Source organism: Lepidochelys kempii, chromosome 6, assembly GCF_965140265.1.
Source record: "Lepidochelys kempii isolate rLepKem1 chromosome 6, rLepKem1.hap2, whole genome shotgun sequence".
In the NCBI taxonomy this organism is placed as follows: Eukaryota; Metazoa; Chordata; order Testudines; family Cheloniidae; genus Lepidochelys; species Lepidochelys kempii.
The window spans coordinates 74,531,373-74,547,657 of record NC_133261.1 but is presented as its reverse complement, the minus strand read 5'-3'; the positions used below and the strand labels follow the sequence as shown (position 1 = coordinate 74,547,657).

The 16,285-nt window shown below is 37.4% G+C and overlaps 1 protein-coding gene across 4 annotated transcripts in view; it reads left to right on the top strand.

Annotated features, from left to right (window-relative positions):
* EIF2AK4 (eukaryotic translation initiation factor 2 alpha kinase 4) overlaps positions 1–16,285 on the top strand; it is a 73,060-nt gene that overhangs the window by 47,275 nt on the left and 9,500 nt on the right. For 3 of the 4 annotated variants that reach the window (XR_012159469.1, XM_073348810.1, XM_073348813.1), the window contains 13 exons: positions 502–552; positions 1,899–2,135; positions 2,746–2,821; positions 4,721–4,842; positions 9,460–9,509; positions 9,653–9,821; positions 10,348–10,464; positions 11,207–11,272; positions 11,866–12,036; positions 12,716–12,850; positions 12,930–13,037; positions 13,753–13,881; positions 15,731–15,817. Coding sequence is in view for 3 of the 4 variants with exons in the window: in XM_073348810.1 (XP_073204911.1) it covers positions 502–552; positions 1,899–2,135; positions 2,746–2,821; positions 4,721–4,842; positions 9,460–9,509; positions 9,653–9,821; positions 10,348–10,464; positions 11,207–11,272; positions 11,866–12,036; positions 12,716–12,850; positions 12,930–13,037; positions 13,753–13,881; positions 15,731–15,817 (1,518 nt within the window). In the remaining variant the exon portion in view is untranslated. The remainder of the gene's footprint in view (positions 1–501; positions 553–1,898; positions 2,136–2,745; positions 2,822–4,720; positions 4,843–9,459; positions 9,510–9,652; positions 9,822–10,347; positions 10,465–11,206; positions 11,273–11,865; positions 12,037–12,715; positions 12,851–12,929; positions 13,038–13,752; positions 13,882–15,730; positions 15,818–16,285) is intronic. The other variant, XM_073348812.1, reaches the window with a different exon arrangement.

The following is a 16,285-nucleotide window of genomic DNA, read 5'->3' as shown; positions in this document are numbered from 1 at the left end:
GAAGGTTTTTTTCATAGTAAGCTAAATGGAGGAAAATACGTAATTGTCACGTGAAGAAAATTGGGGTTTTCTGTATAAACCACATTAACCCATTGTGGTTGGTATTTGTCCCCTTCTAGTGACAGGACTATGTATTTGGTTTGAGTAAACTGTTGCCTCTAGGTTAATGGAAGCACAAGAATCAGAGGCTTAAGCTTTTAGATCAAGAGGTCAATCAGTCCTTCCTGGTTCACACCCAGCAACTTGTCACACAGAGGGTATGGGGCCATGGTTGTATTTTGTAAACTCTTATCCTGTGTGTTACAAAGCATCATACAAATGCTTATGAATAATAATAGAACACTGTCTTGGCAATCTTAACTATAACAGCTAACTAAATTTTTTTGCTTTGAGTAATAAAACTATGTAGACTTACTGTTTCTGATATATACATGTTTTAATAAGGCTAGCTTGCTCAAGTTTGCGTCCTTATTCTAATTCAAATATATTTATCTTTTTTAGCCTACTATTGAATTTCCAAAAGACTTTGATGAAGTGAAACATGAAAAGCAGGTAATTTTATAGACATTTTAATTATTAGGTGTTCTCTGTTAAGAAATGTTAATGATTATTTTTTCACTTCATTTTAAATTAGTAATCTCTGCCAAGTCATCACATGACACTGGAACAAAGTAAAAAAGAAAACTCAAAAGGCTAAAGCAATTAATACAACTGACACTGAAATATATTTAAAACACAAAGTTCCTGAGAGCAGTCATAATGGATTAACAAACTGCGGAGTTCATTGGCATACCTTTTAAACTCTGAAGGACTCTTTTGACTCTAGGCTCAGACAAACTGAAGCTACACTGTACAGCAATTAATTTAACCCTTTGAAAACTCTTCGTTTCAAACATAATGGGATGTATTGTAGAAAAAAAGATTTGTAAGGTGAAATGATAGCTATAAGTTGTGTCTGGGGCAGTGACCACCAGTGGCCCACTCCGACAGCTGTGGACAGCTGGAGCTTAGTGGATTCAAACGCTATCTTAAGTTTTTTTTATAGCTTATTTCTCTCAACCATGCCTCTACTCCATGGGCCAGGAGTGGGGTGCTGCAGAGATACCATATTCTCCTGTACATCATTTGGAGATTTTCTTTACATTAGGAGAGTCCCTGGGTAGCCAGTAACACCAGCTTTCTGGCTGCTTTGCCCTGCTGAACAGTGATATGGCTCTTCGTTAGAGCATCATAAGAATGGCCATACTGGGTCAGACCAAAGGTCCATCTAGCCCAGTATCTTGTCTTCTGACAGTGGCCAATGCCAGGTGCTTCAGAGGGAATGAACAGAACAGGTGATCATCAAGTGATCGCCTATTCCCAGCTTCAAGCAAACAGAGGATAGGGACACCATCCCTATTTATTTTTTTGCAGCACTTTACTAAAAGAATCCCAATACTTGAAGTTATACTAAATAGCCAGCAAATGGAATCTTCATTAGCCAGTAAGATTCCTGCTTTTATATCTGTATTTTATAAATCCTTATTGCATGTTTTTTACCTGTATATCTTCTATAAATTAATAGTATTTAGTATCTTACTTTACATTGTATTGAGTTTTTGCATCATTTTGTGTTTGTTATGAAATCATTACATAGTGTCCCAAGAGTCTTGCCAGGGGGAGGATACATTTTTAGGGATAATCGAATTCTTACTCTGTTGATATCCCAGTTAAAGATATTCAGAACTAGTGAGGAAAGAATAGTTTTTCTCACAAGATTCAAATAGTATCTAAACTTTTCAATACATGAGTATCTTACTGACATGATAATGTAACTGATAATGCTTCCTGAGATATTCATATCATGAGATATTTCTAACAGAAGTTAAATTCGTAATATATTTTGGTTTAATTTGTAGAGATCAGTTATTACTTGGCTGTTGAGCCATGATCCTGCCGCACGACCAACTGCTGTGGAGCTGTTAAAAAGTGAACACCTCCCGCCACCCCAGATGGAAGAATCGGAACTTCATGAAGTGCTTCATCATACCTTAGCAAATGTAGATGGGAAAGCTTACCGGACTATGATGGGCCAGATATTTTCACAACGCATCTCTCCAGCAATGGATTACACCTATGACAGCGACATGCTGAAAGTTAGTTTAAAATTGATTTTTAATAACTCCAACCAAGAAAATGTAGATGTGACTCAGCTCAAAACCCGTGCTTCATAATGTTTTACCTCAGTGCTTAGCGTCCCTGATAATTTAATACCATTGATCTGATGTCTTCAACCTAATTTATATCCTATTCCCCATTTGAGTTTCACATACTTAGTGAAGAATTAAACTAAATTTAGCTATGGCAACAAATGGCCACAAACCTGTGTGCATATGATTGCTTCTTACTCTTAGCTATTATAATAGTCATGATACTCACATCTAAGTGTCAGTAAAATATTCTTGTTTTGGGGCAACAGCCATTTCTACCCTGTCAGACAATCACTTTCAATGGCTGCAGTCAAGATTTTCTCTGTTATCCTAAAACACTTAAAAATGATTGTTCTAAATGTGTTTTGTTTCCTTCTTTTTGTTGCACTTTTTAACTATTCCCATTATACACTGATTATGTGTGAAAATAATAAGGACATTATGTTGTATACAGTGCTCATTGTGGTTTGCTGTGGTCATTTGATTTATATGTTGATGTCTTCTGTATCTGAATATACTTAAGTGCTCCTTATTTTGGGGTGGTGGTTGTTTTCAGGGTAGTTTTTCCATTCGAGCAGCGAAAATACAGCAGCATGTATGTGAGACTGTCAGCCGGATCTTTAGAAGACATGGTAGGTTTATGTTCCGATGTTATTGTTCCTTTTGTTTTTTCCTCACTCAGAAAATGGTATTGAATGGATTTGAAAGATGGGGAAATGTTTTAACTATTAAAAAACTAATCCCAAGGTTGCATGGGATGATAGATGTGTATTTAGAACATTGACCTTCATTTTGGCTTCCAAAAGAGAAACTGGTTTCAAATCTCAATTATTAATCTACCATAAATGGAATATGATGAGGATTTCAAATCTTAGTCCATGTAAATCTTTTGTCTTTGAATTTAAACTAAATGATTTTGTTATAATGACCAATACTTCAGAGCTTATTCAGGGTAGGGAATTCTATATGAATATTATTTTAGGTTAATATGTAGACCATAGTAAGACAGTGATAGATAAAACTTGCTAAGGCTAGTTCAAAGAAATGGGGGGGAGGGGAAGAATCCATACAAATGTTGGAAAATTTTGAAACCTTTTCAGTCACATTATAACAATTGCTTGTTGAAATTTCCATTAAATTATTTCCAGAAAGCAAAAATTGAATTTTTTAAACATTTGAAATGGGGAAAAAATTGATCAGCTCTTATCATATGGCTAAACTGACCAGTCAGTGGCAACCAGAAAATGAGACCACATTAAGCCAAACAAAAAAAATGGCTACAGTTTTTTTTAAATTTAAAGCATGTCATACTTTTGAAAATTTTCTTAAACTGACTATTCAGGAGAAATCTAAAGGTTTTCACAAAATATTCTGTTTTCGGGAAACATCTCTAATATTTACACTTGCTGTAGCTGAATCAACATGTACAGATTTTCATGGGTACACACTTATTTGCTCAAAAGTATTTTTAGAGCTGAAACAAATATTTTCAGGATGGAGGGAAGGAGGTTTTGATGTATTTATATTGTTATAAGGTATATAGGCTATAGGTCTGATTAGAGACAGGTAATGAATCTGAAATGTGCCACACACTCTGTAACAAAGGTACTGTGAGGTTCCAAGTCTCTCTGACTTCCAGATCAACTTTGCTCATTTACAGTTGAAAAGATTTTCTAACTTCTAGCCCTGCAGACTTAATCCAGGTATCTTAAGGTCAAGCTGGGTTTGTTCTTACTCACGTATTATAGCAAGTAATAAAAATTCTTCATTGGAACTTGACAATAATATTGATTATATGTGAGTCAGAAAATAATCCAACTGGATGTCCTGTATTTGTATGGACATCCAGTAGTAAAAAGATAATATAAATTACTCTAGTCATTAAAGGCAGTAGCTGTGACTTCAAAAACACACAATGAAAAAAGTAGTATTTTACAAAGTTGTTTTTTCTGATAACCCATTTTTAAAGATGGCTTTAAAAAAAGAAACAAAGGTGTTAAGAGCATTAGCCCAGCAACTGAACCGTAAACTTTTGTGCTGCCATGTGGGCCACTCTGTGAGATTCCTAGACTTTGCCTTTCAGTACTTTGGAAGAAGGATCCTCAGCTCACCTTCCTTAGCAGCAACCATACCTGACAAATATAATAGTATTGACAAGTTTAATGAGACTCTTACTTGTCCTTTTGTAAGCCTTTGTGGAAGCTGGAGGTTGAAGCGGGAGGTAAAACTGATGATGATTTCAGAATTCTGTCTAGGGTATGAAGTTAGTCTTGGGATTCTGTAATTATCCTCACACACCTCTTCTCCCTCTCCTCCCCCTCCCCAAGAAAAAAAATTAAAAAGGCAACATTTAGGTATATCAATTTATTCATAGACCCCAAAATTAATCTATTTCAAAAGGTAACAGATTTTACAAATACTACTTTTTAGATTCTTATACACTTGGGAGTTTTGATTTTTTTTTCTTTTTAATCGCTTCTGAAAAGAGGGTGTGACCTCTGTTCGAATTGTGTTTTACCAATTTTGCATAGGAGCTATCAAGCTGCATACCCCACTGCTAATGCCTAGAAATAGGAAACTGTATGACCATAATGAAGCTTCATATTTCATGGATCACAGTGGGATGCTGTTGATGCTTCCTTATGATCTCAGGGTAAGTGGTATACCCTTTATACTTTAAGCTAGTAGGTTTGGGGAATGTTTTAGTTTCTATGATTCTTTCATTCACTAACCAAATTTTAGGCACAGTCTACTTCTTTCTCCCAACACTCAGGCATCTGATTGTATAGTGTCTATTTCTTTTTTCCTTGACTGCCAATCTTTCTCCTCTACGCTGAGTTGATGACATTTCCAGAAATGATAGAGGATAGAAAAAATGGCCACTCGAAAAAAGTAACCTTTGCAAGTGTGCTTTACTTTTTTGCATCATAATTGATTTCACCCACAACTCCAAGGAGTGTGTCCAGTCAGAACTGTGCCTGCATTTGTCTCCAAGTGTCAGCATCACACCAGTCACAAAAATGAACTACTCAAAGAGTGGCAGTACACTGAATATTGAAAAACATTGCTACTTTTTCCATACTTAAACACTTCTTAAAAAAACAAATTTAAGAAAAAATGCTACACTACAAATATAGTGGATGACGGTGTTGTAGATATTTTTTTTCACTTATGCACATGTGAGGGAAAACACTTGGTAACTCACTTTTTAACGGTCCCTTCCTTCGCACTTGTGACCCAGTGAGAATAACAACATCCCACTTCCTTTCCTCTTCAGAAATCTGCCGACACTATGTGTCAAGTATCAGGGTGTAGCCATGTTAGTCTTTAAGGTGCCACCGGACTCCTTATTGTTTTTACACTGTGTGTGTAACTGCCATCGCCCTAATGTGGCTGCTGCCTATGTTACCTATTTGGTAATTTTACCTTCCTATATACTCACAACTGCTCTCAGTAGTCATTGTCCTGGCCACAGCAGGAGAAAGACAGGAGGCAGTGGATCATAGGAACTAGGGGCACTATTGCACACCCTGGCTTGAAGTGGTTTCCATCATATACAGGGTTTACAGTTTGGTTCAGTGACTCTCAGCACCCCCACTATACAAATTGGTACAGCACCCCTGCAATGGCTGTGGTTTAATTAGGCTGAAAATTTATTCAGACTTCACATATCTGGGAATACAGTGAAGGACATCATTATTTTCTTAATTGTTTCTGCTTATTTGGAAGGACCGCTGTCAGCCCTTCCCCTTCTCAGCCTGGTCCCAGCCCATTTCTGGAAACCTGCTACCCTCCCCTCCTATGAGTGTGAAAGGGGGCTGGAAAAGAGAGGGGTTGTCTCCCTGCTGTATCGGACATTAGGAATCCCAACCCTCCATCCCTTAAGGGGATGCCTTCTCCTAAATCCCCCTCCAAAGCCAGTTTATCATAGAACTCTGTCCCTGCTGTAACAAGTACCTGCAGCGGACACCTGCCACGAAGAGGCACCAACTTTTAGCTTGGATGCTTCCCCACAGCCCAGCTGTTGCAAGAGGGGACTTCTCCAGAACTCTCCAGGATATACATACCCCCACCTCTGAGCAGTGTCACCCACCTGATCCAACCACTTGCTGCTCCTCCCTGCTCTGTCCAGGTAAATTTTCCCCTTCCTTCCCACCCCTGCAACCCTGTTGCAGAGTGTGTTCCTGAAAAGAGCAACAACCCCTTTTTCCTTCTGGTCAGCTGGAAAAAGACCCACTGCATTCAGTTGCAGGAAGCACATTCTGTAGTACTGCTTCAGAGAATGACTGCAGTATGTACTGATGAACTGGTATGCCAACCAAGTTATCTTTACCTTTCTCTGCCTCCAGTGAGATCACAGATTGTTTTCTTCAGCCACAGCTCCAGAGATATCAGATACCCAGTTCAGTTTGGCTTAAACAAAAGGTTTTGTTGGTAGTTTTACAGAAACTGATACGAAAGGAAGCTGCACTAAACCTAAAGTGACAGCATATTACAAGATTATCTTGTCTGTAGGTTGAGATATTATGGATAAATCTCTCTCTTTGCCTGCGAAGGTTACAGCAGAAAAGACAGGCTCCTCTGTGGAATCCCCAAGATTGTCTGTGTGCAGTCCCCACCTTCCAGTTACAAGCCCTCTTTCTCTCATGCGATAATGTCTTGTCTTTACTCAAGAATGGTCAGCTTCTTGTTGAGACTATTTGAATAGTTTATCATGTGGAGGTATTCACTTTTCACCAAGTCTTGCATACCATGCCTATTAGCCTTTGTGTATCATGGCTACATGACAGTTCCAAGAAATTCATGTGCATTTTTTTTCTCACCATAATATCTACTATGTAAAATCCAGGCTGCTAATCATCTTAGATCAACAAAACATGCACTGTTTGACTACAGCTGGTCTTTTACTTCACCTACAGCATTCTGCTATCTTTGACTCCTTTATAGTTATTAATAAGGCTACGATTATGTCACAGAAGTCACGGAATCCGTGATTTCCAGAGACCTCCGTGGCATTTTCTGTTTCAGCCCCTAGGCCACAGGGCTGGACCTGTCAACTAGGGGCCATAGAGCTCTCAGCTTCAGGGACTGCCGCAGCTGCCAGCCCTGGAGCTCGAAGCTGCGGTGGGGCCCTGCAGCTCTCAGCTACTGCAGGGAGCTCCCAGCAGCAGCGAGGGGGGCCTCCAGAGCTCCCAGCCACCACCAGGGGACCCTGTAGTTCTGAGCCGCTGCAGATGGCAGGGGCCCCCAGAGCTCCCAGCCACAGGGGGCGGCCCCAAAGTTCAGAGCTGTGGCTGGGGCCCCACAGCTCCTAGCCCCACGGGTGGTCCCTTCAGCTCCCAGTCGCCAGTCCCGGAGCTCTGGCCTCCATGGGCAGCGGGGCCCCTGCAGCTCCCAGCCACCCTGAGCGGCAGCAGCGGTGGGTGCTGGACTCCCCACTTACCATTTTGTCACAGCAGTTTTTAGTAAAAGTCAGTGACAGGTCATGGGCTTCCTTGAATTTTTGTTTATTGCCTGTGACCTGTCCATGACTTTTACTAAAAATAACTATAATAAATCTTAGCCTTAGTTATTAACCAGATTTTCAGCTTGTCAGTTACATATTTAAGTACCTTGTACCCAATTTCCAGTTTATATTTTTAGTAGGGCTGTCAAGCGATTAAAAAAATTTATTGCAATTAATCGCACTGTTAAACAATAATAGAATACCATTTATTTAATTTTTTGATGTTTTCTACATTTTCAAATATATTGATTTCAATTACAATACAGAATACAAAGTGTACAGTGCTCACTTTATATTTATTTTTGATTACAAATATTTGCACTGTAAAAAACAAAAGAAATAGTATTTTTCAATTCCTCTAATACAAGTACTGTAGTGCAATCTCTTTATAGTGAAAGTTGAACTTACAAATGTAGAATTATGTACAAAAAATAACTGCATTCAAAATGCAGGTAAAACAGAACAGGAGACCTACAATTCTCCCCCAAGAAGTTCAGTCACAAATGTAAGTAACACTTTTTTTTTTTTTTTTTTTAATGAGCATCATCAGCATGGAAGCATGTCCTCTGGAATGATGGCTGAAGCATGAAGGGCATATGAATGTTATCATATCTGGCATGTAAATACCTTGCAATACCGGCTACAAAAGTGCCATGTGAACACACGTTCGCAGTTTCAGGTGACATTGTAAATAAGAAGCAGGCAGCAGTATCTCCTGTAAATGTAAACATGCTTGTTTGTCTTAGCGATTGGCTGAACAAGAAGTAGGACTGAGTGGACTTGTAGGCCCTAAAGTTTTATATTGTTTTGTTTTTGAGTGCAGTTATGTTAAAAAAAATCTACATTTGTAACTTACACTTTCACGATAAAGAGATTGCACTACACAGTACTTGTATAAGGTGAATTGAAAAATACTATTTCTTTTATTATTTTTACAGCGCAAATATTTGTAATCAAAAATAGTATAAAGTGAGCACTGTACACTTCATATTCTGTTGTAATATGAATCAATATATTTAAAAATGTAGAAAAACATCAAAAATATTTAATAAATTTCAATTGGTATTCTGTTGTTTAACAGAGCGATTAATGGTGATTAATTTTTTTAATTGCGATTAATTTTTTTGAGTTAATCGTGTGAGTTAACTGTGATTAATCAACAGCCCTAAATTTTCAAAGTATAAGGGCTAAAGACTTTTTGAGTGTCATCCTTCAATAGTGCTAGTTATAATGTCTAATTCTGCCTCTGTTACCCCTGTTTTAGACCAGTGTGATACCATTGGTGTAATTAAAGGAAGAATCAGACTAAATGCTATCCATACTCTAAGGGCCTCCACAGTTTTGATCTCTTTGCTGGAATGAGTGGTTTCCTAAAATGTATTGGTTACAGAAGCATTGACTGAATATGGCAGCTGATCATCTCCTCCTGTGTTCCTGGAAATAGGGTTTTATTACCAGCATGCAAACAATCTTGGTTAGTACAACAAGATGCATACTCGCTTTTGCAATACATACCTCCTGTATCAGCATAACTGAGAAACTCAGTTCTCCCCCACAAAAAGGGTGAACACCGTTTTCCTAAAACATACACCAAAGATGCTTAGAACCATTTAGCTGTGACAAAAACACATTTTCTGAGACATTATTACAGATGGGAGAATAAATATGTAACTGCATGATGTATAATTAAGCATTAGCCGAGGAGCATACGTCAGAATGAAGTTATGCATATTTGTCTCAACCACTTTTTTTGTTTGTTTTCAGATTCCTTTTGCAAGATTTGTAGCTAGAAATAATATATCAAACTTGAAAAGGTAAGAAAATGGCTGGGAGGAATTATGCCTCATCCAAATAGGACTAATATTCACCTGTTGCACATGTAACTTTCTACACAATGACTGAATAAATGACAGCACTGAATGTATTGTATTGATTCCTTCTTTGGTGTTTTTTGTAGATATTGTATAGAGCGTGTATACAGACCTCGGAAGTTAGACCGCTGTCACCCCAAAGAACTCCTAGAATGTGCATTTGACATCATCGCTTCCAGTGGAAACAGCTTTTTACCTATTGCAGAAACAATCTACACTATTTCTGAAATCATCCAAGAATTTCCAGTACTACAGGTTGTTCCCTCATCTTACCTCCTTGACCAATAGACATTTTTCATTGTCTTTTTTATTTTTTAACCATAAAAAGCTGTTTCATTAGAGAGGGAATTGTGTAAATAAGGAAATATGCAGGCAACAATGACCAGAAAAAGACCTTCTCACCTTGCAACACACGAAATATTTCCATGTTTTGACTTTTGATAAAACTTGCAAACTCGGTCAGTATAATATAAACTGTAAATGAAAAAAGTTTTTTCAAGTACACTTCCAATGAACAATCTGTTTGCAATGTATATGCTATTGAACATTGTTACAGCACTGTTTGAAATAATGGCTATCTTCTTTTAGGTGACTGAGAGTTTGTCTCTTAATCCTGACATTAAAAGTATCACAAAATGGCACAAATCCTGCCAGTTCTGTAGTACACAGACGGGAGTTAAGATGATGGGGACATTCAAAGTTAGTCATAAGAAACAGAAAAGAAAAGCTATTTTACATATTGGAATGCCAATAAAACATAGGATATTTTTTCCTCTGTTAGGAAAGAAACTATAGTATTTACTTGAACCACACTGCCTTACTGAAAGCTATCCTCTTGCACTGTGGGATACCAGAAGATAAACTCAATCAAGTCTACATCATTCTGTATGATGCAATGGTAAGATATTAATGACTCATGCAGAGATCAGTTTAATAACTGTAAAGTGTCACATTAATTACAGATCCATCTTTAAATATGAGTAATAATACTTTGGTAATTTACCAGAGAGTATTTAAACCATATATTAAAAGTGGTGGATTATTCCAGATTATCAGTTTGTATTAAAGCTTTTTCTGCTATCTCCTTATAGGAGAACTGTTATCTTAAAACACAGATTAATGGGGGGGGGGGAATTCTTTACTTATATGACTAAAAACATCCTAGATTGTTAAAACTGAAAACATTGTATTCAGATATATTTTTATTGTTTTATATTTTGCTTTTACTTCACACAGTTTGATCAGAGAAAATGGACTAGTCAGCTTCATTTGTGAACACTGCAGAGGAATGTTTAAATCCCAACAAAGAACTTCCATAGGTTTTTTTTACTTCATGTAATATTTCCGTTTAGCATTAGGTTTGTATTTTTTTCAGGCAAAAGCTATGTTTTAAATAGACTTTTTACCTGTAAAATGACCAAACCAGATATGGAATCACTGAGAGACAAGTAAACATTTTGCCATTGTTTACAGTGATATTTCAGAGAGCAATTGATTGAAGATGGGTACATCAAAGGGGAAAAAAAGTAACCAAGGAGCTGCATTATTAATTCTCATCTCAAACAATCAGTAAACTTTTTTTCTCAAGTGAATTTTCTAAAAATATGCTACAATATAATGTGTTTTTTGTTGTACTTTAGACCGAAAAGTTAACAAAAAGAGAGGTGGAAGCCAAATTTTGTAATCTGTCTCTGTCATCAAACAGCGTAAGTAGTTCAAGACGACACATTATATTTGTATTTCCCTATAAATTGTTATAAGTCTATAGTACTTTATTTACTATGAAATCCATTAAAACCTCAGCTAAGAATATGCCATTCATTCTATAGAGATGATGCCACTGCATTTGCAACTGAAATGCCATTGATCTCTTTGCTGTCGTACCTCTTTGGAAATGGTCTAACTAGTCTCTTTCAGCGTTACTATTTTCTTGGTTTCTCCCCTTTTTTAATATTTGTGTTTCAGATTATGCAGATGTTCAAAGGGTAAATGGAGTATTGTAGAATGAGATTTCCAAAAGAAAAATGTGTGAGATGCTAAATAGTATTATGCAAAGTTAGGTGAATGAATATAGAGAATGGGTTGACATAGATCTCTCACAAGCCAACTTTTTGATGCTCTGACTAGGAATGCTCATGTGTTCACTCCCTCCTCCAATCCTTAAGCAGAATTATTAGTCTGCATTGCAAAACGAGTATAAATGGTAAACCTTTAGGCACAACAAACCAAATGCTATGTTGTTGTTCATATCCCTTCTATTCAAGCATGTGTATGGTATTGTATCTGTGTATATTTTCAGCTTTCTCGACTGTACAGATTTATTGAGCAGAAGGGAGAGTTGAATGATTTAAGCCCGTTGATAAACGCAATGATAAAACAAAAAACTGGTGTCACCCAGCTGGTAAAGCACGGCATGAAAGATCTGGAGGAAGTCATGGGTATCTTAAAGAAGCTTGGTATAAAACTTCAGGTTTGTAAAGCAGTCGGATTATAAATTCATTGATTTATAGCTCTGTACAACTGCTCTGTCTTCATAAACTTTTCCCTCAAGACCAGTCCATTGATAGTTTGAAGAACAGAAAAAAGCACCATCAAATTGTGGTACTGTATGTGGTAAATACTAGTGGCTCCTGTTTTTAGATCCTCACTCTCAGAATAGGGCATGTGTTGATAAGAGACCTTCGGCTGAAGAATACTTGTATCTGTGTAATTGGACTATTTCAGTTGCATTCTTAGCTGAAAAATAATTTTCTGGACATACATATGACTGAGAGCACTAGGGGATTCTTTGAAAAATTTAAAATTTTATATTTTGAAAATTTTAAAAGTTTCTAAAATACAAATGGTAACAATTGAAATATCTAATTTTCTCTAAAGGCTTGCTATTTGGGACGTACACACAAATCTTCAGTAGTTCATAACCCTTAAGATGCTTTAGATTTAAGACATTCTTTCCTCACTCGCTTTTTGGCTGACTCTGTCTCTTCAGGGATCAATATTTTAATTGCAGCATTAAATGTCCTCAAAAGCAGAGAAACCATGTTAAGTTTTCATGATATACTAATGTGTACATTTTAATACTCTACAATTGTGTAACTAGAACTGGTGTAAGACTTAGTGAGGACATAATACTCATTTTTGTTTTACAGGTGTCTATAAATTTAGGACTCGTTTACAAAGTGCAACAGCATAATGGAGTCATCTTTCAATTTATAGCATACATCAAACGCAGACAAAGAACTGTGCCTGAAATTCTTGCAGCTGGAGGCAGATATGATCATCTGGTGTGTGTAATTCACTTTTTTTTTTTAAGCATATACTTTTTTGATACCGTACTAAAAGCATTATTTCTTGTCTTTTCAGATTCCACAGTTCAGAGGGCCGCAAACAGTAGGACCTCTTCCTTCTGCTGTTGGAGTCAGTATAGCTATAGATAAAATAACTGCTGCAGTTTCCAGTGTGGAGGACTCTGTGAGTTTCAGTTCCTGTTTCATTCGTATTTCTGTCATTTCAGTAATCTGTATGTTGCCTGAGATAGTCAAGAAATATTAAGAGGTTCAGCTTTGTCTCAAAATAATTCCATACTAAAACAGACAAACCTCACGGTATGGTGCATTTTCCTTTGCTTCTATCTATATAGATTTTTTTAAAATTGGTAAACTGAAATGTAGTTCATGGCTTGTTTAATGGCATAAAGTTTTCCTTTTTGAAATGTATTCAATGATATCTGTGAAAGGGGAAAGGAACTGTTTTCTCATATGTTGAGTCATGTTCTCCCCCTTAAAAAAAAAAAAAAAAAAAAAATCTTATTTTTGTCCCTAGTCCTTCTTTTCGTCATGAAATGGGCTTCCTTACATAAATCATATAACAATTTCACTCAGCAGCAGAATATGTATATTTAATCCTTCTTTGTGAAGAGGTAAATTAACACTGCTAAATGAGAGGAGGTAAAGCCAGGTAACTCACTGGTTTAGGTTTTGCAAGTGCTTTTTCTGTAACAGGGTAAGAATTGCTGAAGAGCTTAATTTAAAACAAATGCTTAATAATGAACCATTCTAATCTCTGCCTAATTTGCTTGAAAAGCTGCACAATAATGTATTTGTTCTCCAGTAATATCAACATTTTTACACCTGAAAAGAGGCTCTGGTTGCTCACACTGCCCCTCTCACTTCTACTTTTCTTCCAGGTTACTATGGGCTCTTGTGATCTGTTGGTTGTGAGTGTTGGGCAGATGTCAATGACGAGAGCCATCAATATCGTTCAAAAACTCTGGACTGCGGGAATTCCTGCTGATATCATGTATGACTGGTCCCAGGTAAAGAGTCTTTCTACATATTTGTTAGTTATATGTCCGTTTCATAAAGGCTGGTATTGATAAAGCAGCCTCAGAGGTTATTCATTTATAGAATCATAATATTGAGCTGCTGGGTGCCATTCAGCGATCCTTAAATCAATAAAGATTACATTTGCTTTTATACTATTTTTCCTCTGTAGCTCTTTACAATGTGAATAAGCATCATAATCTTCATTTTACAGCACAGACAGGTTAGGTGACGTGCCCATGGTTACTCACTGAGGGCATTATACAGAGCCCACTGAAGCCATTGGAAAGACTCTTACTGAATTCATGGGGCTTTGGATATGTCCTGAGTCAGGGCCAACTGTGAGAGAAGAACCAAGTCTCCTGATTCCAAATCCAGTGCCATATCCACTGGGTTATGCTGCTTCCATGGGATGACAGCTTTATTGAAAAGCACCTAAGATTATGGAGATCCTGGACAAGTATTTGACATAAATCTTTCCCAAAAATGTATTTTACCAACATACATCAAAAATATAAAAAGAAAGTATACTTTTACCCCCCAAAAATGAATAAAACAGAGGGAGTCATTCATAGGAGGAAATGGAAAGGTTCTAAATATGGGGCCAGTAGTGGCCATAATGAAAAACAGCTTTTGCAGGAGGCGTTTTCATGTATTTAGAAGTGGGAAGCGACGGGCTAACATGGCTGTGAGGCAGGAGCATATTCTGCACTCTAGTGGCCACTACAGTGGCATAACGAAGCTGTTACTCCAGGGACTATAGGCACTATGGTTGGATTACTGACCTAAAACATTCCTTCTGGAAGTGTCACCACAGCGTTAGTCTTTAAGAATATCCAGTGCTGCAAGATTCCTGGAAATGCTACTTAAGGACTGACTTCTCATTCCCTCCCAGTGAGCCCAAACCAAACAGTAGGTACCCAGCACAGATAGATTATGGGACAATAAGCAAAGTACTTACCCACCTTACAGCCCTCTGGACAGTTTGCCAATCTGGTTCAGTTTATTTATATATATATATGCTAAATGGTGAATGTCAAAGGAAATGCCGTGGAATTGCCCATTCTCTCAAATGTAGTGAACTGTGCTTCTGCACACTCAGAATGCCCCACAGCATAGAGTTCTGAGTCACTTAGCTGCTGACATTATGGTATTCTATTGCCTTAGTATTGTCCACTGTTTCCCTACTTTTTCTCTGCATCTGGCTGTATGCTATTGAAGTGCATGTATAACTGGTGTTTAATACCCTTCAAGTCACTTGTTTTTTCCTGTGTGTACATTGGCCCTTGCTGGCCTCCTTGAGGCTATTCAGAGATGGCGAGTTGCAAGCTCTTGATTGCACTTAACCTTGGACAGTTTTCTGCCTCGACAACTAATGCTGACAACCTTTTATGTCAGTACAGCAAGCATTTGCCCTGATTCTTCACTGAAAACTGCACAGACGGACACCCTGTGCAAAGCCCAGCTGAAGTCAGTGGAGCTCCACACAAGGACAGGGATCCATTCAGGCAGATCTCCGTCCAGGAGTGGGGCTCGTAATGAAAGTTACAAACACTAGAAGAATAGCCCATTCTTGCTAATAGATGCAAAGGACACAAATATCCAGCTTCTACTTCTAAATCTTGGTGAAACACTTTAGTGAGTTATACGCTTTGAAACATGAAAATAAATCCACAAGGAGATTGTTCTTCCTGGACTGATGTACAAAGTTTTTCATTACTCAGAAGGTCAATAAGTACACTATATATGTATTTCCAGTCAACTTTTAATTGAGATTTTGATTGTCTAAATTGTTGTTTTATACTCTCCCCGCTTCTCTACTATTACTTTTTCTTGTTTTAGTCCCAAGAAGAACTGCAAGAGTATTGCAAATGTTCTGGGATCACATATGTGGCTCTTGTCTCTGAGAAAGAAGGAAGTCATGTAAAGGTAAAGGTGGGGTTGGGGAGAATTTTTGTAAATACTTCAGATGAATAATCTGGTCTTCTATGTGTTTTTGTAGAGCTAATACAATATTTTCTGGGGAAAGTGCTCTATAATGTAATAGTTGGCATTTCAGCTCAGTACAGTTTCAGAGTTAATAAGTAGTTCAAAATTACTCTGAAGAATGGATAGTAGCTGCACAGCAGACCCATCTTGCTAGTTTTTTACCAGGCCCAGTCTCCCTCCTCTTTTATTTGGGGGGAAAAAAGAATCTGGTAGCTTAAATACAAACCTGGTATCTTAGATTGAGTCTCATCTAAGATGTATTTGTGTATTTTTTTTAAAAGGTAGTGACCAAGTGTTACCACTATGTAATGGCTATTTGGTGACATTGTGAAATGAATTGGTGGTCTCTGGCTTCTTCCAACTGGGCAGTTGTTTACATTACAAAACAAATACCAAGAAAACTGTAGC